This window comes from Meleagris gallopavo, chromosome 29 (assembly GCF_905368555.1).
Source record: "Meleagris gallopavo chromosome 29, MGAL_WU_HG_1.1, whole genome shotgun sequence".
Lineage (NCBI taxonomy): Eukaryota > Metazoa > Chordata > Aves > Galliformes > Phasianidae > Meleagris > Meleagris gallopavo.
The window spans coordinates 5,098,431-5,122,426 of NC_139432.1; the positions used below are offsets into that span (position 1 = coordinate 5,098,431).

The window sequence follows — 23,996 nt, forward strand, 5'->3', positions numbered from 1 at the left end:
CCGCCCCCCCTTCCGCGGGCGGTGCGGATTGGCGGAGCCCTGCAAGGCCCGAAGCGAGCGGCGCGGCCATGGCGGTCCCGCTGCGGGTGGCGGCGATGGCGGCGGTGCTGGCGGCGGCGCGGGCTCCGCTGCCCCCCGAGCTGCGGGGACCGGCGGGGGACGCGCGGCAGGAGGCGGCGGTGCGGGCGCTGGCGCGGCGCCTGCTGGGCTCCAGGGCCGCCGCCGTGGCGCTGTCGGTGGACGCGGCGTTGGCGGCGGGCGGGCCTGACGCGTACCGGCTGCACTCCCCGCCCGGCGGCGCCGTGGCCGTGGCCGTGACGGGCTCCAGCGGCGTGGCGGCCGCCGCCGGCCTCTACCGGTACCTGCGGGACTTCTGCGGCTGCCATCTCTCGTGGTCCGCGGCGCAGCTCCGCCTGCCTGAGCCTCTGCCGCGGTTACAGACCGAGATCCGCGCCGCCACCCCCAACAGGTACCGGCGGGGCACCCCGAAGCCGCGATGAACCGCGGGGGCTCGGGCCGCTCCGCCGGCACCCCGACTCCCCGGTTCTGGGCTCCGGGGTTCCTCCCGGCCGCATCCCGGCGTGGGCACCTCGCACCCCCGTCAGCGCGGCACGAAGCGCTCCCAGCCCTCAGCGTCCCGCCGCCCCCAGGTACCGCTACTACCAGAACGTCTGCGCCCAGAGCTACTCGTACGCCTGGTGGGACTGGGAGCGCTGGGAGCGCGAGATCGACTGGATGGCGCTGAGCGGCGTCAACGCGGCGCCCGCCTTCGCCGGGCAGGAGGCGCTGTGGCAGCGGGTGGGTGCCGCGCGGGGCGGGCGGGGCGCGGCGGGCGGCGCGGGGCTGACCCGGGGCCGTGCAGGTTTACCGCACGCTGGGGCTGAACCAGAGTGAGATCGACGCCCACTTCACGGGGCCGGCGTTCCTGGCGTGGAACCGAATGGGGAACCTGCACGGCTGGGCCGGGCCGCTGCCGCGTGCGTGGCACCTCCAGCAGCTGTACCTGCAGGTATGGGGGGGAGGGGAGCGGAGGCCCCACCCCGGCGTTTCCCGGCGCCGTGAAGTGGGCGCCGGGCTCCTCTCCCTGCTCTCCCTCTCAGTACAGGATCGTGGAGCGGATGCGTTCGCTGGGGATGACCACGGTGCTGCCGGCCTTCGCGGGCCACGTGCCGCCGGGGGTTCTGCGGTAAGCATGACTGTGGGTGGCTGCTCCGAGTCGCGGCCCTGCGCCCTGCAGGGCCCCGCCTGCATCCCTCCATGAAGCCCCCAGGCGTCGTCCCGCTGCCAATCCCCATCTCGTCCCCACTCAGGGTCTTCCCGCGCATCAACGCCACGCGCCTCGGGAACTGGAGCCACTTTGACTGCACGCTGTCCTGTGCCTACCTGCTGTCCCCTGAGGAGCCCATGTTCCAGGTGATTGGGACGCTCTTCCTGAAGGAGCTCATCAAGGAATTTGGCACTGATCACATCTACAGTGCAGACACCTTCAACGAGATGAGCCCGCTGTCCTCTGACCCCGCATACCTGGCGGGCATCACCAACGCCGTCTTCAGGGCCATGACGGGAGGTGGGTCGCTGCGGGGCCGTGCTGTGCACACTCGAGGCCCCACCGCAGCTGGCATTGGGACCGTGGCTGCTATGCTCACTTTGCTCTGTGCCCGCAGCGGATCCCGAGGCGCAGTGGTTGATGCAGGGGTGGCTCTTCCAGCACCAGCCGGCCTTCTGGCAGCCGCCACAGGTGCAGGCGGTGCTGCGTGCTGTGCCCCTGGGCCGCATGATCGTCCTCGACCTCTTCGCCGAGTCCAAACCTGTGTATGAGTGGACCGAGTCCTTCTATGGGCAGCCCTTCATCTGGTGCATGCTGCACAACTTTGGCGGCAACCACGGCCTCTTTGGCGCCGTGGAGGCCATCAATCGCGGCCCTTTTGTGGCACGGCGCTTCCCCAACTCCACCATGGTGGGCACGGGGCTGGTGCCCGAGGGCATCGAGCAGAACGACATGGTGTACGAGCTGATGAACGAGCTGGGCTGGCGCCACGAGCCCCTTAACCTCCCTGCGTGGGTGTCCCGCTACGCCGAGCGCCGCTACGGGGCCCCCAACGCCGCCGCCAGTGCCGCGTGGCAGCTGCTGCTGCGCAGTGTCTACAACTGCACCGGCGCCTGCGTCAACCACAACCGCAGCCCGCTGGTGCGCCGCCCGTCCCTGCGCATGGACACGTTGCTCTGGTACAACGCCAGCGACGTCTATGAGGCCTGGAGGCTGCTGCTGAGTGCCGGCGCCGCACTGGGCTCCAGCCCGGCCTTCCGCTACGACCTGGCCGACGTGACGCGGCAGGCGGTGCAGCAGCTGGTGGGCGATTACTACCAGCGCATCCGCGACTCCTTCCAGCGCCGCGCGCTGCCCGAGCTGCTGGCGGCCGGCGGGGTTCTGCTGTACGACCTGCTGCCCGAGCTGGACGCGCTGCTGGGCTCCCAGCGCCTCTTCCTGCTGGGCCGAACGCTGCAATCCGCCCGCGCCGTCGCCACCAGCGAGCGCGAGGCTGAGCAGTACGAGCACAACGCCCGCAACCAGGTGACGCTGTGGGGGCCCAGCGGGAACATCCTGGACTACGCCAACAAGCAGCTGGCAGGCCTGGTGCTGGATTATTATGGGGTGCGCTGGAGCCTCTTCGTCTCTCTGCTGGTGGAGAGCCTGAACACGGGCAGCCCCTTCCACCAGGAGCAGTTCAACCAGGCTGTCTTCCAAGTGGAGAGGGGCTTCATCTACAATGGGAAGCGCTACCCTGCGACACCCGTCGGTGACACGCTGGAGATTGCCAGGAAGATCTTCCTCAAGTACTACCCCAGGGCCACACAGCATGGCTGGGACGGGCCCTCCTGATGTGGGGTTGTGCCACTCAGAGCCCCCCAGGAGGAGGGCAGAGCCCCCACGCCTGAGTGCTGCATCCCTGCTATGCCAGAATGAAGGCGCTGAGCACCAGCGGGAGCGGACAGCATCCCAGAGGATGGGAATTGCCCCAGGGGCTGCGGCAGCCCAGAGACATGCTTGATCCTGCCAGCACCCAGCCTGCCCTATGCTGGACTGCCCACAGAGCGTAGAGCCACAGGAGTAGGGCTCTGCTGCCCCACTGGAAGCTGGGTGGTGCCCGGGCAGGAGCTGGCAAAGGCTGGAGCAGCAAAATATGGGGCCCCGGGGCAGCCTTGGGAGGACTGTGGTGCTCCAAGGGCGGCCCCAGTTACACACAGTGCCTTTGTATTGAAAGAGACTCTGCCAGGCTCCCCATGGCGGGGTTTTCTCTGCCTTTTCTTCCCAGTGCTGGCGGTCAGCACGAGGGGCTATTAAAGCCCTGGGTGCTCGGTGCCGTTGGGCTCCTGTGTCTGTCTCTGCTGCCCTCCAGCACGCAGATTGTTTCTAATGAGCTGAAGGGAGCAGCTCGTGACCTACACAGAGGGAATGTGGGTGGCATGCAGGGAAAAAGTACCACAGGATGTGGGGCAGCTCGGGGCCGTCCCGGGCTGGTGCAGGGCTGGGGGGATTGTGGCAGCAGCGCGGGGTCCTTATCGCCTCAGCTGCAGGTGGAGGGCCTTGAGATAAGCGGGCAGACACAACACGGCGGGAGGGTGGGAGGGAGCCCAGCCTTTATAAACCACGCGGCCCCGCGCCCAGCACTGTCAGCTGTGGAGAGAACCGCGGTGCCCATGGAGAAGACCACGGTGCTGATCACCGGCTGCTCCTCGGGCATCGGGCTGGGGCTGGCGGTGCGCTTGGCGGCTGACGCTGCCCGCAGGTTCAAAGGTAAAGGGACGATGCCGTGGGTGGGGGTCCCAGCACCGCAGAGCACAGCACGGCTGCACTCTATCCACAGTGTTTGCCACTATGCGTGACCTGGCCAAGGGTGAGCAGCTGCTGGAGCGCCTGGGGGGCAGCTGCCCCGACACGCTGGAGCTGCTGCAGCTGGACGTCACCGACCCGCTCTCGCTGGCTGCGGCCGTGCGCTGCATGCGGGGGCAGCACCCGGACGTTTTGGGTACGGCATCTTCTCCGGGGCACAGCTGGGAGCTGGTCCTGATATGGGGATGGGCCTGGATGGCCCTGCAGCCCTGGGGATGGGTGTGCTGCGGCACAGAGAGAAGGATCGGGGCCGGGTTCCCACGTCTCTCTATCCAAACCGTGCTGGGGTTATGCGACACCTGCTCACCAGCACCGTACCCCACAGTGTGCAACGCGGGGGTGGGTTTGATGGCTCCCCTGGAGATGTGCTCGGAGCAGGCCATGAGAGCAGTGTTCGAGGTGAACGTCTTCGGCACCACACGCACCATTCAGGCCTTCCTGCCCGCCATGAAGCGCCGCCGCACCGGGCGCATCCTCGTGTCCAGCAGCGTCGGGGGGCTGCAAGGTGGGCACGGGGCCGCCTGCGGGGCTGCGGGGGGAGAGACGCAGCTCTCAGCTGCCACTCTGCCCCAGGGGTGCCCTTCAATGCCGTGTACTGCGCCAGCAAGTTCGCGCTGGAGGGGCTGTGCGAGAGCCTGGCCATCGTTCTGCGGCCCTTCAACATCCAGTGAGTGCCGTGGGGTGAGGTGAGGGACCCACGATGGGCTGTGAGCCCAGGGTGGCTGCTTTCCCGTAGCATGACGCTGGTGGAGTGCGGCCCGGTGCTCACTGCTTTCATGGACAACGCGCGGCGCGCCGACCCCGAGGGCCACGAGCTGCGGGCGCTGGACACCGAGACGCAGCAGCTGTACCGCCGCTACATGCAGCACTGCGCGCAGCTGTTCCTCGACGCCGCCCAGGAGGTGGACGAGGTCCTGCAGGTCCGCGGGGTGGGCGCCGGGTGGGGCTGCGGGGCGCACAGCGGGCGCCGAGCTGAGCGGTGCCGCGGTGCAGGTGTTCCTGGAGGCCATCGCCGCCCCGCGACCGCCGCTGCGCTGCATCGCCGCGCGGCTCCCGGCCCCGCTGGTCCGGCGGAGGCCGGGCGGCTCCGACGGCGCCGACTACGTGCGGGCCATGCACGATTTCGTCTTCGGCCCCGGTGAAGACGCCGAGGAAAAGCCGTGAGCGCGGCCCCGGGACGGCCGCGGCAATAAAGCCTCGTGCCCGCGGCTGCGGTCCGGCCTCTTGCTGAGGGACGGGGATCGGGCACGGGGGGACGGCACCAGGGCTGGGGGTGGGGGTGGCATCGGAGCTGTCGATGAACGAGCGCTCCCGGATCCGGCACCCCACGACCCCGGCCCGCCTCCGCGGCGGCCGCACCGCTCCCGGCTACAAAGCCCGGCGCAGCGCGACGGGGGCGGGGCGGTGGGAGGGGCCGTGACGCGTTCGGGGTCGGTGCGATCTTCCGGCGGGGCGATGGCGCCGTTCCCGTCGGGGCTGCTGGTGCTGACGGCCCCGCTGGGCGCGTTGCCGCGGCGGGCGGCGGCGGCGCTGGCGGAGGCGGCGGGGGTGGTGACGGGGCCGCTCTACGTGCACCTGCAGCCGGGGCTGCGCCTGGACGGCCCCGCGCCGCGCCCCGCCGCCCCCCCGCCCGCCGCCGCTCTGCTCCGCGCTTTGGCCGCGCTCTACGCGGCGGCGGCGGCGCACCGGGGGTTGGACGTGCGGGTTTTGCTGGGCCACGGACACCGCCTGGCGCGGCCGCCCCGCGTGCTGCTGGCCGACGGCGGAGCGGGCGACGCGGGGCCGGTGCGGGTGGCGCTGCGGGAGTTGGCCGCCGCCGCCTACGGCTGCCCGCCCGGGCTGCCCGCGCTGCTCCTGAGCGGCTCCGACGGGCCCGAGGCGCTGCCCGACGGCTCCGGCGCGGAGCTGCCCGCGTACCCCGACGTGGTGGTCGGCGGCACCTTCGATCGGCTGCACGGCGCCCACCGGCTGCTGCTCAGCGCCTGCTGCCTGCTGGCACGGCGTCGGCTGCTGGTCGGAGTGTCCGACGGGGAACTGCTGCGCCGTGAGTGCCGGGGGAAGCGGGGCAGGGGCGGGCGCGACGGGGAGCGGATAATGCCTGCGGTGATGGTGGTGTGGACGGGCACAGCGCTGCGCTCGCCGGAAACAGGATGGGACGCAGTGAGGGCTGAGGGCCTCCCCCGGGCTGGGATCCGGGAAAGCGTCCGGGTAGCTCAGTGCTCGGGGACGGCTGGTGGGAGGGGATGTGGGTCAGCACCGGCGGCAGGCTCTGATCATGGGGACAGCCCAGACACTGTAGCTGCTGTCCCTCCCCGCAGCCCAGGGCCCTGTGGGCAGGAGGGTGGTGGTGGGGGGGGGGCACCACTGGAGGGTTCCTACCGTAGCACCGTTTGCTCTGCTGCTCTCACTGTTCCATCACTGCACGCTGTTGCAGACAAGGTCCTGCGGGAGCTGATCGAGCCCTATGAACTGCGGGCGGCCAAACTGCGTGAATTCCTGGCAGATGTGCAGCCCTCGGTGCTGTATGACATCGTGCCTCTGGGCGACCCCTACGGCCCTGCAGTCACGGACCCGGAGCTGCGCTGCATCGTTGTCAGCGAGGAGACGCGCAGGGGCGGGGAGGCCGTGAACAAGAAGAGGATCGAGAATGTAACTGGAGGGGCTGAGATCTCTGGGCCCCATGGTTACGTTTGGGGGGCTAGTGGTGTCCCCTCCCGGCAGGGCCTCGCTGCGCTGGAACTCTTTGAGATCGAGCTGATGGAGGACCCTTACCATGGCCACAACGAGGAGGAGAAGATCAGCTCCTCCAGCCTGCGACAGCGGCTGCTCGGCACACTGCTTCGGCCCCCACGGGTAGGGGGAGCCTGCTGGGGGCTGGGAGCTGCAGGACCGGCGCTCGTCTGACCCTTCCTTCCCCAGGACAGCCCCACGCTCCCCCCCCACCCCTACATCATCGGTCTGACCGGGGGCAGCGGGAGCGGAAAGACCTCCATCGCCCAACGCCTGGGGCAGATGGGAGCGTTCCTCATCGATGCCGACGCACTGGGCCACGCCGCATACCTGCCTGGCAGCCCGGCCCACGGCCGTGTGGTGGCTGCATTCGGGGCAGGTAGGGCTGGGTGAGCGGTGGCATCGGCGCTGTGCCGGGAGGTGCTGTGGCGGTGTGAGTTGGATTCTTTCTGCTCCCAAAACATCTCCCTCTGTCTTACAGAGATCTTGAACAAAGATGGGACAATTAACAGGAAGGTCCTTGGGGCAAAAGTATTTGGAAACCAGGTACAAGCAGCAGAGGGAATGTCAATATTTAACCTCCTGAGCAGGGAACTCTGTGCCGGGGCTTTGATTTTCAGCCCTTTGAGCTGGTGCCACGTTCCTGCTGCAGTGGCATACAGCATATCAGCAGCCATGCAGAATGCACAGTCCAGGCAGCGGCTGCTGTTGCTCCCCTAGCTGTAGCCCCCTCCGTCCATCCAAGTGTGTCCTTTGCGGACCCCCAGGACCTCTGGGAGGACCCCTGACACCACTGTGGTTCCTTTCCAGGAGCGGCTGAAGAGCCTCACAGACATCGTGTGGCCAGAGATCGCGCGGATGGTCAGGGAGCGGATTGGAGAGGCGGGAGCTCAAGGTAACGGGTGGCTGTGAGGAGCACAGTGGGCGCTGGGTGCACAGTGCTGTGCTGCTCTGGGGCAGCTGCTGCTTTGGGCAGCACTGGGAGTATTTTCCATGCTCACAGCTGCTCTTTGCTGGGGATTTTCACTCCCCTGAGTGCATTTGTAACTCAGATTTCCTGTTCTGGAGTGGACGTTGCCTTCTTTCTCCTAAGCTACTCGACATCTCTTTTTGGTTCAATGCCCCTTAGCGAGCATGGTGTGTGCAGAATCATTTTCTTTGCTGGGAGCTCAATGGGCATTTCGCTACGGGCGTCGCTGTGTTGCAGCGGGCACCTGCACACACCGGGCACGGAGCCGCTGCCCCTCCCACGTGAGGTTCTGCGGGGTCCGTTCGCTGCCGGCGTGCAGGACGGTGTGACCGCGAGTGGCCGCAGCGGCCCCCAGGAGCGCCCGTGCTGCCCTGGAGTTGCCGGGAGACGAGGAACGGCTTCGTTCCCTAGGAAAGGCTGTGGTCGTGCTGGATGCCGCTGTGCTGCTGGAGGCCAACTGGCAGGAGATGGTGCACGAGGTGTGGGCGGCCATCATCCCCGAGGAGGAGGTGAGTGAGGCCCGCTGGCTGCCTCCGGCCGCACGGCCGTCCCCGTGAGCCCCGGTGTCCCCTCGTGTCCCCGCAGGCCGTGAAGCGCATCGTGAGGAGGGACGGGCTGAGCGAGGAGGCTGCCCGCAGCCGGCTGCGGAGTCAGATGAGCGACAGCCAGAGGGTGCAGCAGGCGCAGGTGGTGCTGTGCACGCTCTGGGAGCCGGAGGTCACCCGCAGGCAGGTGAGCCGCGGGCCGCTTCCGACGGCACGAGGAGCGGAAGGGGGAAACGGGAGCTCGGCGGCGGGGCTGCCGCCGGTCGGAAACGCGGCAGGGAGGGACGGACGGCGCCGAGCTCCGCGTGCGGCGCCGCTGACGGCGTTTCGTCGGCAGGTGGAGAAGGCGTGGGAGCTCCTGCAGCAGCGCCTGAGCCGCGCGCCCGCGGGGCCGCCCGCCAACTGAGCGCCGCCGGCACGGGGGAAGAGCGGCGGCCGCGTCCCGGCACCGGGCGTCAGTCGGCACGGAGCGGCCGGACCCCACGGGGCGGGGAGCGCCGCCCGCTGCGCCGGAACGGACCGGAAGCGCGGCGGCTCCGAGGACGGAGCCCGACCCGCGGAGGGGCGCGCCCGGTTCCGCGCACCGTGAGCCCGCGGCCCAGAAGCGGTTAAAGGGCGCTTCCTCTCTCTCGCTGTCGTGGCTCTTTGTGTCCCGTCTCGCCGCGGCGCTGCCCGCAGTCGGGCGGAGCGCCCTCCGGCGGCCGGAAGGACCGCGCTTCCCGGCGGCCTCCGCGGCGCTCACGTGACCGGGGCGGGGGAAGATGGCGGAGCCGCCCGGCGCCGCGGCGGAGGAAGCGTGGGGGAAGGTGAAGGCGGGGCGGGCGGCGGCGGGCCGAGGGCGGGGGGTTGTAGGCGCGGGCAGCGGGCGGCCCGCGGGGGGCGAAGGCCCGGAGTGCCGCCCCGCCCGCTGACCGCCGCCCTCCGCCCGCAGGTGGACGCCGCGTACGGGGACAATGGCCCGGAGCCGGGTAGGTGCCGCGGGGAGCGGCGGGGCGGATCCCGGAGCCGCTCCTCTGAGCGCCGCTCTCTCTCCCCGCAGCGCTCTTCATGGACGGCGCGCGGAAGGGCAGCGTCGTGTCCCGCGCCAACAGCATCGGCTCCACCAGCGCCTCCTCCGTGCCCAACACCGGTACGGGGCCGGGGGCGCCGGGCGGGGCGTTCGCGGGGCTCTCGCAGGGACGCGCGGGGTCCTCGGGGCGGGCCCGGCCCGGCCCTCAGTCGCGGTTCTCTCCGCAGACGACGAGGACAGCGATTACACCCAGGAGCACTACAAGGAGTGCTACAAGGACCAGCGCCGCCGGGCGCACACGCAGGCGGAGCAGAAGAGGCGCGATGCCATCAAGGTACCTCAGAGGCACCGCGCTGCTCCTTTTGCGCCTTTTCCCTTTTGTCTTGTGCTGGATCCGCTCCCCTCCACTGCGTGTGGGCCGGGAGCCGCTTTTGGCTGCGGTGGGAGCTGGGATGTGGGTCCGTACCGCAAACTTCCGTGGAACCGCTGCCCCGTGTGGCGCTCCGTGTCCCTGAGTTGTGGCTCTGCCCCCTGTAGAAAGGCTACGATGACCTGCAGGCCATCGTGCCCACCTGCCAGCAGCAGGACTTCTCCATCGGCTCTCAGAAGCTGAGCAAGGCCATCATTCTCCAGAAAAGTGAGTCTGAGTGTGGGGAGATGGGAGGGCTTTCTCTCAAGCCTCCAAACACCTCAACACAGGGATTCTACGTGACAGTGCCTCAGGGAGATCAGAGAGGCCTCTGTGTGCTCACAGCTTCTTTCCCTATTTTTGTGTTCAGCCATTGATTATATTCAGTTCCTGCACAAGGAAAAGAAGAAGCAAGAAGAGGAAGTTTCTACTCTCAGGAAAGATGTGATGGCCTTGAAGATAATGAAAGTGTAAGCAAGAAGCTATTTGGTCGCTGCCCTCCTTCCTGCTGTTTTTCCCCATGGTCTGGGCTCAGTGCTTTGCAGGCAGTCTGGCACCTGGGGTCGTACCAAAGCTGCACCGCTCTGCTGTTTCTTCTCTGTGGGCTTGTTAAGAGGTCTGACTCAGATCAGTTGGTAGAGTTAAGTATGGAGGTGGTTTCAAATTTGAAAATGAATCTGCTTTCAGTGTCAGGAGAGGCTGCAGCTTCCCAGCATTTATTTACTTGCAGACTCATGGTGCTCTCCATTTCTGAAGCTGTTTTCAATGTCCAGTTGTTGCTCGGGCACTGAGGAATACGAGGCTTCACAGTAGCACTGAACCCAGCTCTTGTTTTGTTTCAGGAACTATGAGCAGATTGTAAAAGCTCACCAGGACAACCCAAGTGAGGGGAAGGACCAGGTCTCTGACCAGGTGAAATTCAATGTTTTCCAAGGCATTATGGATTCCCTCTTTGAGTCCTTTAATGCCTCCATCTCAGTCACGAGTTTTCAGGAGCTCTCAGCGTGTGTCTTCAGCTGGATTGAGGAGCACTGTAAGCCCCACGTGAGTACAGCAAACACGGGTGGGTTGATGCAAGGGCAGAGGGTGTTGTGCACAGCTGCACCCAGCTGAAGTGCAGGCCAGTGTGCAACTTTCCTTTCTCCTGGGGCTTCAGAAAGGCAGAGTGTGGCTGACACTGGACTGGGGCATGGGAGCTTGGTCCTCTCATTCCCAGCTGAACTGGTTTGGTAGTGAAAGCCAGACAGTGAAAAACAGAGCTTAGAAAGAGGTCCTTGTTCCCTAAGACATCTACAAGTTTGGAGGGAATTAAGAAGCCTTTGGTAGAAGTGAGTTGTATGGGCAGGGCCAGGTCCTTGTTGTGCTGTGACTGCACGGAGCCCTGCAGCCTGAGAACATAGGTGATCATTTCCCATACACGTTCTGTGGTCATTGGCTCCAGTGTGCTAGCTGTAGCATTGAGCCTGGAAAGGACTTTTCCTCCTCTAAACAAACTGATTGTGTCTCCTCTCTGCCCCAGACTCTACGGGACATCGTCATCGGGGTCCTGCACCAGGTGAAGAGTCAGCTATACTGAGCATTCCCTCACTGGAGCACCTCCTGACCGGGTGACAGATTCCAGGAGAGGCTGGGCCATCTCCCTTGTGGTTGTCCTCAAAGCTTCTCCGATTATTTATTGTCACTACAAAACCAAAACAAGGCTGTGCAAACATCTCTGCTTCAGGTACTGTCACAGTCAACATCACCAAGTACTGCTAAGGATTTAGCAAAGGGAAAGAAAAGTGTTCTGGATACAGATCGTTTAACTTGCCAGAGTCTTTAGCTCAGGCAGGTGTGTTGCAGTTGGGTTTGCCTGTGCCACAGACTCCAGGGCTGCAGCTCAGCAGGTGAAACAGGTCTGGTCTGTAACCTCAGACCTGATACAAACCCTTTTGACCCTGGGAGCAGGGAGAAATTGGAGAGAGAGACCAAAAGCTGTTGGTCTCTGCTAATGCAGATTAGGAATAGGGTTCTTCTGCAACTGCAGGCTTTCAGTACCTCCCTCTGAAGCAGTTCTTAGAAAAGCAAGAGGCTGCTTTTAACTTCTGTAGATGGTTTGGAGAAAGCCCAGAACTGAGGGAAGGGTTAGCATGTCACTGCCAGGGAGATGCTTACATGGAGCAGCAGTGAGTTCTCCTCGCGCTGGAAGGAGCGCAGTGGGGCTGTGCTGTCCTGACCTCTTCAGCTGTAACTTTAACACCCCTGAATGGGAAAAGGGAGCGAACCTTTTTGCAGTCTTTTCCTGTTTGTACTGGTGAGTGCTGAACTGCGCCTGACTTCATCTTCTTCTGGGTTGTTATGTGGCCATACTGAACAGAAAAGTAGTTCAGTAGCTGCAGCACAGCAGTACTGTGAGTTCTCCCTGCTGTTCCTTAGCACCATAATTTTACTTGGTATATATATTTATATACATGTAACCAACCTTGATTTTATTTTGTAGATCACTGAAATCATTGTAAAGTATTATCAGTGCCAGTTTTGCAGTGTCTGACTTGCCACACACTGCTGCTGTCAACGTGATTCAACTAAACAAACACAATGAGTGCACTGGACAGCATCATCCTCCGTGGCATTGATACATACAGCAGCATTTGTTCTCTAAGCGTGTTCTTGCTACCACTCCATCAGTAGCAACTATTTATTTTACACTGTTTTTCCACTGTAGATGAGGTAATGCTAAATTTCTCAGCTCTGGGTTGATTTGGATGCTGCAGTTTGAGATTGTTTAAGCTATTGCTATCGTCTGATTTAAATGAAGAAAAGCATTTTGGTGGGGTTGTTTTTTTTTTTTTTGTTTGTTTGTTTTTAAATACAAAATTATTTTTCAAGCCTTGACCTTTTCAGTATAATACAATAGAAGCCCAAGAGGAGTCAAACCCTGTGGTGTTGCACATAACTGATGATGCGTACAGGGGCAGAGATGTCCCTGGTAGGTGTTGCCTTGTGATGGAAATGATACTGTTGTGGATGGACAGACAAGACAACAGCCATGTGGCACAGCTTAATTTCCCTTAGATGCAGCCTCTTGCCTTGTGAGGAAGATGTGGATTTTTACAGACCTCATGTGTGAAAGTGACATATTTTTCTATTGTGAAAAATAATTAAATAAATTTTGCTGAATGTTTTAATGGCTTCTCTGCTTTTATTTCTGTTGCTGCCTACGTGGAGACTTTAATAGGATCAGGTAAGAGATGGACACACAGTCTACAGCAGCCCGGCCACCGCTGCAGCTGTGGCTCATGTTACCAGCACAGGAGCACCCTCCTGGCTCTTGCCTTCCCAACCAGTCAGGGCTGCTGTGCCCCGAACCACATTCAAGGCCAGCCCTGCTGCCCTCTCAACACAGAAGATGCCACAGCAGAGCTCATCTGAAACAGAAGCAGGGTGTTTAATGAATCACGGTCTTGCGTACAACTCGGTGCAGGCTGAGGGAAGCAGTGCCCTCCATGTACAAATTACAGAAATACTGGCCATAATGGTAACTACTTCCTTCACCTCTCTGAGGCACCTGCTTCCTGTTCTTACAGAGCACCACATCTCTCACCCAGTGCTCTTAAACCCTCCCAGCCACTGCCTGGTGAAGACACCCACCCAAAACAGCCTACAGCACCGAAAGGTAAGAAAAAAATAACGTTCCCTCGGCACATGAGAAAGGGAGAGGGTCCACTGCTGAGTCAGTTGCTCTAACTACTCTTCCATGGGCAAAGCATTTTTAAACAAAAATATATAAAAGATGCAGGACAAGTACAAGCCCTGAAAAAAATTATGGAAGAAAACAAATCTAAAACCCAACAACTGAGTGTCAGCATCAGTTCCACCACCACGTGTTCTCTGTAAAGTAAGGCCATCCATCTGCACCTCACACAGCTGCTGGGAGCGTGGCGTTGTGGTCCTCATCGGTTTCTATTCCGACCTCCTCCTGCGCAAGGACAAAGTGCTCCTGTAACAGACAGCTGCCCTCTAGCACAGCAGGCTCAGCTGCCCTGGGACACAGACAGAGGCAGTGGGGCTTACAAAGAACTGCTTCTTGCTTTTGGGGTATCCCTCCAGGATGGCGTCGAGCAGCTCGGTCGCCTGGTAGAGAAGTTAGATGAGATTTGCAGGAGTGATGCTGAGCTTTCTGCCACAGCTGTGAGATGCTGCCTCCCATACAGGGAGCCAATACAGCTGTTCCCACATTATCCCCTGCACAGGGATGCAAGAACTTGTTTTGTTTCCCCGAGAACAAATAAAATAATCAAGAGCATCTCATGTTTACACGTTACAGCAACGTGGCCTTTAACAGAGGATCTTCGTACATGTTAGCCCCAGTGGCCCCTGTGGTGGCACTCAGCACAGAGCTCCATTTAAAAGTTACTGATTGTGGAAACTTCAGGAAAATGCTGTCTCATAGCCTGGATAAAGCTCCCCAAGATAACCTGCAGATTTCGCCCACCTCACTGTCACCGTGGGCTTGTCACTGACCCTTCTGCCCACCCCACGTTCAATAGGGAAACCATTACCATCCGCTTCCTCCTCCGCCACTCCTTGCAGTAAAGTTTCTGCTCGCTGCAGACCTGCCAAAGGCAAGGCAATGTGACAACAACTCAGCAGCCGTGCATTGAGCCTCTATAAGCTCAAAGCCAGGAAACATCTGAATTCAAGGACATCACACACCCCTGCTACAGCCAGAGTGTTTTCAGGCAGCAGAACTGATTTCTAAAGCTCTTGCTGGAACATGAACTGCTTTCTGAAATGGCCCATCAGGGACAGGAAGAAGTTGAATTGATAGCGTCTAACGACTGGCCAGAGATTTGCAAGGAAAGGACAGTTCAGGCTATATGAAGCTGTCTCAGTGTGCTCCCCACCACAATTCACACACGGGCTCTGTGGGACCCATGTGGGAACAACCCAGGACTAATGCAGTCTGCTTTCATCCCAGGGTCAGCCAGGCCAGGTAAAGCAGCCAAGCGTTTGCTATGAGCAGCCTCAACGCGGACTATGCTGCACTTTCCTCCCAACCCCCCCCCGCCCCAGCTCTTTACCTTCTCTTTTTCTTCTGGCGTTACTCGGTTGGTAGCAGACTTGATCCTCTCCAGTTTCTCTGTGTAACTGGCGCACTCCTTCCTCAGCTCCTCAACTTCACGGGCCATGTCCGCGGTGGTCATAGCGCCGTTCAGGTCCTTCAACTCTGGAGGGCAGCGGCGATCACCGGGAGGGCCGGCAACTACGGCGCAGCCGCCCGCGGGCGGTGCCGGTGCGACGGGGCGGGGGCCGCGCTCACCTGCCTCCAGCTGCCGGCAGCCCTGCAGCAGCGCCTGCACCTCGGCGGACCGCGCGGCGATGTCCGCGTCCAGCACGCGGAGCTCCGCATCGCCGGCGGCCGGGAGCTGCTCCTGGGGGCGGGCGGGCGCTCAGCGGAGCCGAGGGGAGCGGGGCTCGGCCGGGCCCGGGGCTCACCTGGTCGGCGAAGTACACCTTCTGCTTGCCGTAGGCCTTCTCGCGGACGCGGCCCTGCTGCGCCAGCTGCTCCAGCGCCTTCACCACGGCCTGAGCGAGCGCGCCGTCAGCCCCGCGCCGTCAGCCCCGCTCCCCTCGGCCCCGCCGCGCCTCGCCCGGCCCGCTCACCGCCTTGCCCAGCCCGTGCTCCCGCTGCAGGTTCCCGAAGACGTCCTGGGCGCTGTACGGCCGGTTCTGCTCCTGCAGGTAGCGTAGCAGGACAGCGGCGGCCCCTGCGTGACACGGCCGCTGTCACCGTGCCCGCTCGGAGCGGCGGCTCGGTCCGGTCCCGCCCCGCCCCGTCCGCTCCTCACCGCCGCTCGCCGCGGGGCCTTCGCGCCCTTTGCTCATCTTCTTCCCGCGCCCCGCTCAGGCGGTGTGACGCACTTCCGGCGCGACGCACGGCTGAGGAGCGGGGCTTCCTGTCCCGGCCCGCCCGCAGATGGTCCCGTTTCGCGCCGCTTCCGGCCGCAGCCGTCGAGCAGTTCCGGTGTCTTTCGGCGCCGCGGAGGCTGATTGAAGGCCGCTCCTCGGCAGACGCTTTTAGCGCTAACTCGCACGATACGGGACAGCTTTAAAAGGGGGTCGTGGAATTAAGTAAACCGGCGAGGGGAACCACGTGGGTTGCGCGGCCCTCTGAGCTCGAACCAAGCGCCCCGGGCCCGCGCTCTACCAGGGGCGCATCCGCTGCTCCCGGAACGTTTCCCCAACGCCGCCATTTTTGCACAGCGTCACCTCCCCACACCCCGGCTCGGTTCCCGTAAGAGCCTCTGGGGCAAAGAAAAAGAAGCAGAGGAGAGGCTGAGATGGGACAGCCCTCCGCCGGGGGGACAGAAGGAGCGAGAACTGAATTACCACAAAATGAAAGAATCCGAAAATGAAACAAGAAACTTTAATTCCACAAGTGAGTGCTGAGCGCATGTTCTGTATCACTCAGCTCTGCTAGGGGGTTGTGACAGGCTCTTTACTTCAGATTCCAAAGTAGGCTGACATTTTATCAGATGACAGCTTGTTCTTGCAAGGCCCAAATGCAGATTTATGCAGTACAAAATAAAGCCTCCACCTCAGTCATAGCTGAAACAATCACCTGCTTCCTTAAATCAAGACAGTCCGCGCACTGTATGGCCAACACCTTCAGCTAAGCAGATTCAGACCAAAAAAAAAAGCACATAGATGGGAGTTTCCCTGAAGAGGTAAGTGACCTGTATCCATTTCTATGGCTTAGAAAAAGCAATGGGAAAGCTAAGTGACTCAGAAAGGGCTGGAAGGCTTGGGCACTCCAGCTTCAAGAATGCCTCTCCCCTATGGGTTGCTGGTTTGTTTAAGTGACCACAAGTAGTTCTTCAGTCACTTGTGACTTCAGCTGCTGTCCTCCATTCAACTCCTGCTGGTAGGCTCTCAACTATACAAAGCTGTGAAACAGCAGAATGTCCTGGAAGCCCAGAACAAAACTGGCCAAGCAGGCCAAGTCTGCTTCTTCCATCCCCCAGAAAATCTCTCCCTAGTAGTTCTCTCGGAGGCAGTGTCAAGGGAAACATATTGCTACTGTCCATGCTGAATGTGTTCTGGAATAACACAGGAAGTTTTTAGCAAACTGTTAGTCCATTATTTTAAGAAAGCAACACAAGTACAGCTGCCACATGTAGATGTTCTTTGCAGGATTCTAGTCTTCACAGTAGATGTCTTATTGCCATTAAGTTTCTTACAAAATAGCTTGAACTCACTAGAAAGCTTGAACTGGAGATGAGTGGCCGATAAGTCACAAACATTTGTGGCTGTACACCATCACATTCACAACAGGAGAAAGGTGTTTGTTTCTACCCACAGCTGAATATTGCTGGGAGAGAAGAATTGGATTTCTGTGCATGTTTTAGGAACAAGGAATGATTGTCTTAAAGACAGAACAGCATTAAGTCCTAGACATAAAGTCTGAAGGGAAACCAATTCCATTCACCTTATCACGTAACAGCCCCAAGAAGATTGGCTTCAAGATTGTTCTCAGTGATGCTAAGTCAGTCTGATTAGTGGTCTCTAGAGCTGCAGACACCAAACTAATTGCTGTAGGTGAGGAAATTTGGAGCAAGCAGCATCCTGGCAGAGCAACGCATGAGTGATTGTGGATCAATCACATCAATGCCTTTTCCCTCTGAGTTACCAACATAGTTTATTTTAAAAATCCAAGCGAAGCTACAGAGTCACAGGTCAGTTGACTTCTCAGCCAGGACTGGTTGTGTTATCACTCATACTCACATAAGAGACAATCTAGGTAACTGTGCAATGCTTTTTCCTTCCAGAATTCCCCTCCACGATGCACAACAGAAAACCAGAAGGGAAATGATGTGATTGCTTATTGGCCCCGTGAGCCAGCAGGATCCAACTGGTTCAGCTCAGACTGATCCAGAAGTTCAAAGTCATCCCCTTCCGCATCTGTGTCCAAGTCCAAGCTGGCTGTCCTAAGATAAGTCTTTGCATCTCTGTGGGGATTGTCACTGCGTGAGGAGCCTGGCTGAGTGGCTCCTGACAGTGCAAGTTGTATCATCCCTCTGGTGACAAACCCAGCTATGTTGTTGGTAAGATTCTGTACAGATGGCAGTACACCAGCTTCTTCCTGGTAATAAGGGAGATGCACATCTTCTGTTACTTGTGGGCGGTAAGCCAGACTTGGGATTCCAATGCTGGTGTCATCTTCATCATCTAGGCCAGTTGCTTCTGGATTTATGGAAGGGAAGTCAGGGAGATCCCTAGCAAAAGATTCTTCTGGATCACTGTGACCATCCAGGTCTAGAAGAGAAGAATGAACACTTTAAATACACAGTACATGCCAAACACCCTGCAGGCAAGGGCAGCACAGCATGCAAAAGCTGGGCCACTATCTCACCAAGACAGACTGTCTCCTTTCATTTCACAGAAGATCAAACTTGCCTTGATCTTTCCCTCACATAGTGATTCTGGATGCTTGCTTACCTCCCAGCTCACTCTCAAGGAATGCAGATGCTGAACAAGACACTTGTCAGGGGAAACCATCCTCTCGCTCATTCAACAGATAAGCAGAGGGTGCAGAAAGGTCTTAGAATGGAAGAGCTGGCTACATCTATAGTATAATGACATGACCAGAGGGACAAAGGCTGTGCTGCAACAGATCTCTGCAAAGACTGGCAGAGCTGGATCTGCCTTTGAAGAACAACCCTCATTCCTCTACTAAAATACCACACAAATGACAAAGGAAGCAGTACTGAAAGAAAAAAAAAACAAAACAAAAAACAGGCCGTTTCATCTCATCCTGGCCAGCAAGACAGAGATCAAGCAGCCAGATCTCAAGGATAGAAGGGAATGTGTATCTTCCCTGCAACCCATCACACTGATTCCTGCTCAGTATTTCTTATATTTGAGAAGCTGACCATTTTCACTCACCTTCTGATCCCTCTGTCAGTGGAGTCTGACCCCTTGAAAGGTTAAACATCCCATTTTCAGTGTATGATACCTCAGCATCTGAATGTTCTGAGTCAGAGATGGTTAGTTCCTTGGCAACCACAGAGTCATCCAGCTTTGAAACAGAAGATACAATAGAAAACATCAAATACTGGAAATCTCATTCCTGTGCCTCAAGATAAAACACGCAATCCACTGGCTGCCAGTTAAGCCCAGTCCTCAAGGGACACTGGTATCTGTGGCTCATTTAATGCTTTACTGTCTAGCCTAAGAGACTGTAGTTGGTACAAACAGAACTGTTCATCTCTAGTGTCCATTATCCTCAACAGCCAGCTTGGAAGTAACATTAAGCTGAAGCTTGCAGCTGAGCACCTGAAAGTTCTACCTGATCCCTGCACGTCTAGAGGAACAAGATTGGAGGCAGAGGTTTGGAGGGGAAGACATTTCAGACTTTACCAGTACAAGGTGTAATATACTTGAACAAGACAGAATAATGAAGACTTCTCTAAAAGAAGAATATCTTCATCTGATTTTCCATCACAAGGCAGCTGCAACGTACTGGATACAGGGCTGTGCACTGCATGACTACACAATGCAGACAATTTGTTCTTGTTGGCTGAGCTTTTCTGTTTCACAGACACTTCGTTACCTTGGGACAGAAAGCAGCAAGCTCCTCTTCACTGTCAGTCCCATCATCCGTACCCTCCTGATTCATGGATCGGCGACGTACTGCCAGAAACAGAGGCAAAGCTTATCACTGCTGTTAGGACAGAGGTCTGTTTTGTGCAGAAAACAGGATTGGCAGACTGGGACATAACACAGCATACTTTGTTTGTCAACACAGTAATATGATCATTTCTGACTTGGTCTGCTGCAGATACTTTGCTGAGATGAGTATGTTTTGCAGCAACCTTACACTGAAAAAAGAGGAAGGACTATTAGTACTGCAGTGCAGAACAAACAGTTCCGGCAGCTGAGAAAAGGCAGTCCAGCACTGTGAACAGCTTACCCCTAGCGCTCACTACCTGGCACATTCCTGTGGAGGCAGAGCTGCCTTGCTTCCCTGCCAAAGCTGCTGTAAGTATTTGCCAAAGGCACTGGAATGGCTGCCTTTCGAGACATGCAGCACTATCCCTCTCACTCCAAGAGCAGGGGCTTTAGTTGCATGTTGTGTCAGGTATCAAACACCAGTATCTGAAGGGTTAGAAACAGGCTATGGTAACTTACGTTGCTTTTCCCGCTGCTTGGAGATCATGTAGCCTCGAACACTGAAATCCAGCCGCTGCAGAGCTGGCTCCAGCTTCATGTACAGGCGGTGCCCCAGCCTGTGGTACACAGCAAGGGGCCACAGCAGGACGAAGAGCACTGAGAGAAGAAGGAACGTCGATTAGAAATTGTACAGGACATTACTTGGCAAATATCTTACCCAATTTGTGACTCAGTATCACATGCATACAGAATACAAGATCTGAGCACTGAAGGTAACACTGCAGAAGGCAGTTAGAATGGGTGCAATCACCTCTGCTAGTTTGAGAAAACAGAGAGACCAACTCTTCAGTGCTCAGATCTGTAGTTAACAAGCACTCAAATATGTTCTGTCTGAACCAGAGACCTTAGAGCCCTGGTCAAGAATCAACATATTCTAGGCAGAATGTATTATTTTAAATTTAAAGCCACTCACACAGGTTTTCCTCGGGAGCAGAAAGCACTATCCCTCAGACATTCAGGTCCTGTATATCTCTATCCCTTTTCATTTTAAGGTCTGTATTTGGCACAGGGTTCTTCTACTTACACAGCAAGTATGAGAGCAGGAGTCCAGGGATATACCGGCCCAGAACAGCCAGGAAAGTAAAGACTCCACATACTAGAAGGCAAAACTGAAGACATGGGAGACAGTGAGTTTCCAAGGTTAAGCGATGGAATTACTCACTTCTTGACCACCTTGCTCTCTGCAGAATTCTATGTAAAGTTCTAACTCTTAACTACAGCAAAGCCTTCCTAGCATTCAGCCACCCCATTCTAATATTGGATCAGATACAGGAAGCATCTGTTTCAAAGCAGTAGGCAGCATACAAAAATCTCTTGCTTCAGAATATAAGGAGCTTCCAAAACAGATATGCTAAAAGCAAAGAAGAGGTTGAAGAAGATAGAAGTTTTTCAAGGGGAAGAGTACAAGCACAGTTGCAGGTTCCTCTCTGCATAAGTCTCAAAACAAACAAATCTTGACACACCTTTCTCAAACTGTTAAAATCCAGTGAGGGAGATATATTTGACAGACACCTGAAAATCTATAAACCTACAGAAGGTGGGACTATACTTCCACTTCACTACTACAATCAACATGCCAATACTTGTTAATACTTGTTTTCTCCTCCTTCCTCCTGAACCTGCTTATTCTGCCTGTGCTTTCTATCTCTCTCCAACACTTAATAGTCATGTCTTTCTGGGAAACTTTCTGTAGTAGTCTCCCATGCTTGGAACACACTCAGTCAGTGCTGAATACCATCACAAAGGGATGCCAGCAGTCAGCAGAATGGACATCATCTATCTAATTTACTGAAGTCTATAAATTCTCACCTTGCCAGGGCTTTGCCTCTTGAAAACAAAGAGATTACTTAAGAAGTTGGTCCAAGACACCCATCCTTCAGCCAAATGATGACATAGTTCTGGCACTCCGAGCAGCCGAGGGTGGACATATCCCCAGCTGCAGTAAAGGTAAAAATTCAGAAACAAATATGACTGCACTGACTTCACTGTAAAAGTCACTTGCTGTGAACACTTGTCTCAGCACTACCTTCTCTTCTACCTCTCGCTGCCAAGCTCTAGAGATGCAGGTCAGACTGCCTTTCAAAACACCACCTTGCCAAAAGCAGCACTTCTACACCCCATTTCTGCAGGCATCTCAGTTCCCCCAGAGCAGATAAGGAGCAGCAATTTGAATCATTCAGTCTACTGTCTTAGACTGGAGTTTTCATGCTATTGGAGGGAAAGGGCAGTGCAGAAGCAAATCAAGTTGACCCATTTGCTTCCTCTACATCTATTTGGTCAAACGCAACTGCCAAGAATTCAACACGAGGTTTCCAAGCAGCCCTATGCCTTACTTAATGAGTCTGATTACTTCAGAGGCATTATCTTTGGTAAGTTCTACTAGTGTTTCTTAACTGCTAGACACAAGTACTTGAAACTTAAGAACAGCGATTCCTTTTGTATTTGGGCCTCTTGCAAATACAAAAAACAAACAAGCCAAAACAAACAAACAAACAACCCAACAAGGAAGTCATGTGGCAACAGGCGTTGAGCATCCAGTGTGGCTCAGCAGCATAAGCAGGCAGAAAGGTGTGCCCAGAGATAGGAAGGTGCTATTAGTAAGAAAACACCCCAATGTTTCGTAACCCACTACTAATACTGCAGTCAGACCATAACTATGCACTAACAACTCCTGGAGCATGCCTCTTTAAACATTCCATATCCAGGCTCAGAAGATATATTTATTTATAAAAAATAGTAAAACAGCAAGCTGTTTTCCTGCTACTGGAGACCCATACAAAAGGAACTGTTTTTAAGACAGCACCTCTACCTCAGGGGTGGAAGGGGATAGAGCAGCAGAGGTTTTACAGTGCTCAAGCAAGCATTATTGTATGCCAATGTAAAGGCAAAGATTAATGGTTCGGGCAAGTCAAAAACCTGTCACAGCAGAATGACGGAATCCAGGGCTCCATTCTCCCTCCACTAAGCAGTTTCCTTCTCTCTTTTCATGCCCCCCCTTAAAGAAGCCAACATTACAAGCACATGCAGCTAATTATTACACAGCATCACAGCAAAGTACCAAATAGCAGAGAATTCAATTAGTTTCCTACCTCTCATTGTCTAATTCGTCAGGTCTTGTCACTAAAATATTAAGAACAGACACTATGTTAGTTGCACGGAATTTGCCATAAGAATGCTTAGCTTTGGGGACTTAAGTAAAGCTTTAAGGAGCTGGGAGACATCTGAAAAAAGACATTAACTGTTACGAAACAGATGAATCACTCTATAACACATTTTAAACACGTACATGTTACAGTACAAGACTGCAAGAGAGCTTCCTCGTTGCCTCCTTGAGCCTCCTATGACATCCTACAAACAAATGCTATAGTCAAGGAAACTTCTTCATTATGCATTAAGAGATCACAAGTTTCTACCAAGTAAAACACAAAGGAGAACTCAGAAGATTATGAGGCAAACGCTAGCACCACAAATGTGAGAAACTCCTGTTATTTGTGTGGCTCAGGATTTTCAGAGTGACTCCAGGAAGAACATGGCCTCAATACTCTTGTGCATGCTTCTAGGCTCATAAATAACAAGAAAAGTCCTGGATTCTGCCTGCTGAACTCCAAATGCTGCATGCTCTGTAACTCTAGATCTGAAATTAGCGCTTAATTTTCTGATAATAACTTAAATATAGCAAATTACCTCCGACTTCAGGCCAGATTTTGTTCTTCCACTGATCCAAACAAACTACTACTATAAGAGTAAACGCAACCAGGAACACCAATCGAAGAGAAGTCAGAGCAAAGAACCTATGGTGAAGAAATGAACAAATAAGTGACCGGCAAGATCTGTGACATAAGTGAAAAGGGTTCCACAAACCCACTGCAGAACTCACCGATAGCTACAGACAGAGAAAAGCAAGCGGCTGTTTATCAGCCAGCAGCCAGCCCGCCCTCGGCGAGCAGCTTATCTCACAGCACTGCAGACTGCCCCACAGAGCTGTGCTCGCTCAGCAGCTGGAATTCACTGCCTGCACGTCCCCTGCCGCCCATCCCACCGTTCACGCAACAGTTCTGTTTTTGCTGAGCAGTTTTACGCTTTAGGATTAGGTGGGAAATGCGCCGAGAGGGATAAAGCTCAAGTAGGCGGCAGCGCTTCCAGGCTGCCCCCCACGCGCTGAGGAACCAACCCGAACTCGCCGGCCCGCGGGTCGGCCTCCACCCCAACCACGACCCGCCCCAGCCGCGGGCGGTGCGAACCGAAGCGCCCCGCCGGGAGCCCGCATCCCCCGAACCCGAGAGGCGTTCTGAGCCCCGCGCCGCTTCACCGCAGCGACGCTCCGCCGGCAACATCCCCAGAATCACGGAGGAGCCCTAGGCGGAGCCCCGGGCGGCCCAGCGCGACCCCGCAGCCCCACCGCCGGCCCCGCGCCGCCCGCCGCCGCTCACCAGAACAGGCCGTGCGCCGCCGCCCAGCACAGCGCGCTGCGGCCCGGCCGCTCCCACACCAGCGCGGCCTGCGCGGCGCTCAGCAGCCGCTCGTAGGGCCCCAGGCGGCCCCGCAGCGCCGCGCTCAACTCCCGCACTCGCCGCTGCCGCTCGCCGGGCCGCGCCGCCGCCGCCGCCATGGCTCCTTCCCGGCATCAACATCCGGCCGCCGCCAACATGGCGGCCCCCACCGCCGGAAGCGGGGTGGCTCCGGGCGCCGCCATCTTGGCAGAGGCGCCGTCACCGCCGTCTGCGAGC

At 57.6% G+C, this 23,996-nt stretch overlaps 6 protein-coding genes across 15 annotated transcripts; 4 read left to right on the forward strand and 2 right to left on the reverse strand.

Moving 5' to 3' along the window:
* Positions 1-3,362, forward strand: NAGLU (N-acetyl-alpha-glucosaminidase). Its single transcript, XM_085211100.1, has 6 exons — positions 1-469; positions 651-798; positions 863-1,009; positions 1,101-1,186; positions 1,311-1,567; positions 1,665-3,362. Exons 1-6 carry the CDS (start codon positions 69-71, stop codon positions 2,879-2,881), a joined length of 2,256 nt encoding a protein of 751 aa, XP_085067226.1. The 5' UTR covers positions 1-68; the 3' UTR covers positions 2,882-3,362.
* Positions 3,363-3,620: 258 nt separating this feature from the next.
* HSD17B1 (hydroxysteroid 17-beta dehydrogenase 1) lies at positions 3,621-5,100 on the forward strand. 4 transcript variants are annotated; one of them, XM_085211111.1, is made up of 6 exons: positions 3,621-3,796; positions 3,867-4,028; positions 4,218-4,397; positions 4,466-4,559; positions 4,629-4,812; positions 4,886-5,100. In XM_085211111.1, the coding sequence occupies exons 1-6, from the start codon at positions 3,700-3,702 to the stop codon at positions 5,054-5,056; spliced, it is 888 nt and encodes a 295-aa protein (XP_085067237.1). In that variant the 5' UTR covers positions 3,621-3,699; the 3' UTR covers positions 5,057-5,100. The 4 variants fall into 4 exon arrangements, with proteins under 4 accessions (XP_085067237.1, XP_085067236.1, XP_019478900.2 ...); XM_085211110.1 differs by having other exon boundaries at positions 3,867-4,397; XM_019623355.2 differs by having other exon boundaries at positions 4,629-5,100.
* Positions 5,101-5,288: 188 nt separating this feature from the next.
* COASY (Coenzyme A synthase) lies at positions 5,289-8,764 on the forward strand. 2 transcript variants are annotated; one of them, XM_085211102.1, is made up of 9 exons: positions 5,290-5,936; positions 6,327-6,541; positions 6,614-6,745; positions 6,812-7,001; positions 7,104-7,168; positions 7,433-7,517; positions 8,004-8,101; positions 8,178-8,324; positions 8,475-8,764. In XM_085211102.1, the coding sequence occupies exons 1-9, from the start codon at positions 5,348-5,350 to the stop codon at positions 8,541-8,543; spliced, it is 1,590 nt and encodes a 529-aa protein (XP_085067228.1). In that variant the 5' UTR covers positions 5,290-5,347; the 3' UTR covers positions 8,544-8,764. The 2 variants fall into 2 exon arrangements, with proteins under 2 accessions (XP_085067227.1, XP_085067228.1); XM_085211101.1 differs by having other exon boundaries at positions 5,289-5,936; positions 6,327-6,745.
* A 74-nt stretch (positions 8,765-8,838) lies between these two features.
* On the forward strand, positions 8,839-12,722 carry MLX (MAX dimerization protein MLX). 2 transcript variants are annotated; one of them, XM_085211114.1, is made up of 9 exons: positions 8,839-8,943; positions 9,069-9,105; positions 9,177-9,266; positions 9,374-9,480; positions 9,684-9,783; positions 9,926-10,025; positions 10,398-10,467; positions 10,549-10,599; positions 11,075-12,722. In XM_085211114.1, the coding sequence occupies exons 1-9, from the start codon at positions 8,899-8,901 to the stop codon at positions 11,129-11,131; spliced, it is 657 nt and encodes a 218-aa protein (XP_085067240.1). In that variant the 5' UTR covers positions 8,839-8,898; the 3' UTR covers positions 11,132-12,722. The 2 variants fall into 2 exon arrangements, with proteins under 2 accessions (XP_085067240.1, XP_085067239.1); XM_085211113.1 differs by having other exon boundaries at positions 10,398-10,599.
* PSMC3IP (PSMC3 interacting protein) lies at positions 12,705-15,540 on the reverse strand. 5 transcript variants are annotated; one of them, XM_085211118.1, is made up of 9 exons: positions 15,387-15,540; positions 15,202-15,305; positions 15,034-15,123; positions 14,858-14,969; positions 14,619-14,764; positions 14,097-14,150; positions 13,609-13,668; positions 13,453-13,513; positions 12,705-12,962 (listed from the first exon to the last, which is right to left on the reverse strand). In XM_085211118.1, exons 1-8 carry the CDS (start codon positions 15,421-15,423, stop codon positions 13,454-13,456), a joined length of 663 nt encoding a protein of 220 aa, XP_085067244.1. In that variant the 5' UTR covers positions 15,424-15,540; the 3' UTR covers positions 12,705-12,962; position 13,453. The 5 variants fall into 5 exon arrangements, with proteins under 5 accessions (XP_085067244.1, XP_085067242.1, XP_085067243.1 ...); XM_085211116.1 differs by having other exon boundaries at positions 13,453-13,534; XM_085211117.1 differs by lacking the exon at positions 12,705-12,962 and having other exon boundaries at positions 12,964-13,513.
* Positions 15,541-15,950: 410 nt separating this feature from the next.
* Positions 15,951-23,985, reverse strand: RETREG3 (reticulophagy regulator family member 3). The gene is made up of 9 exons (XM_085211108.1): positions 23,700-23,985; positions 22,954-23,060; positions 22,359-22,389; positions 21,079-21,205; positions 20,294-20,378; positions 19,729-19,866; positions 19,151-19,230; positions 18,484-18,616; positions 15,951-17,853 (listed from the first exon to the last, which is right to left on the reverse strand). The coding sequence occupies exons 1-9, from the start codon at positions 23,876-23,878 to the stop codon at positions 17,420-17,422; spliced, it is 1,314 nt and encodes a 437-aa protein (XP_085067234.1). The 5' UTR covers positions 23,879-23,985; the 3' UTR covers positions 15,951-17,419.
* Positions 23,986-23,996: the final 11 nt, after the last annotated feature.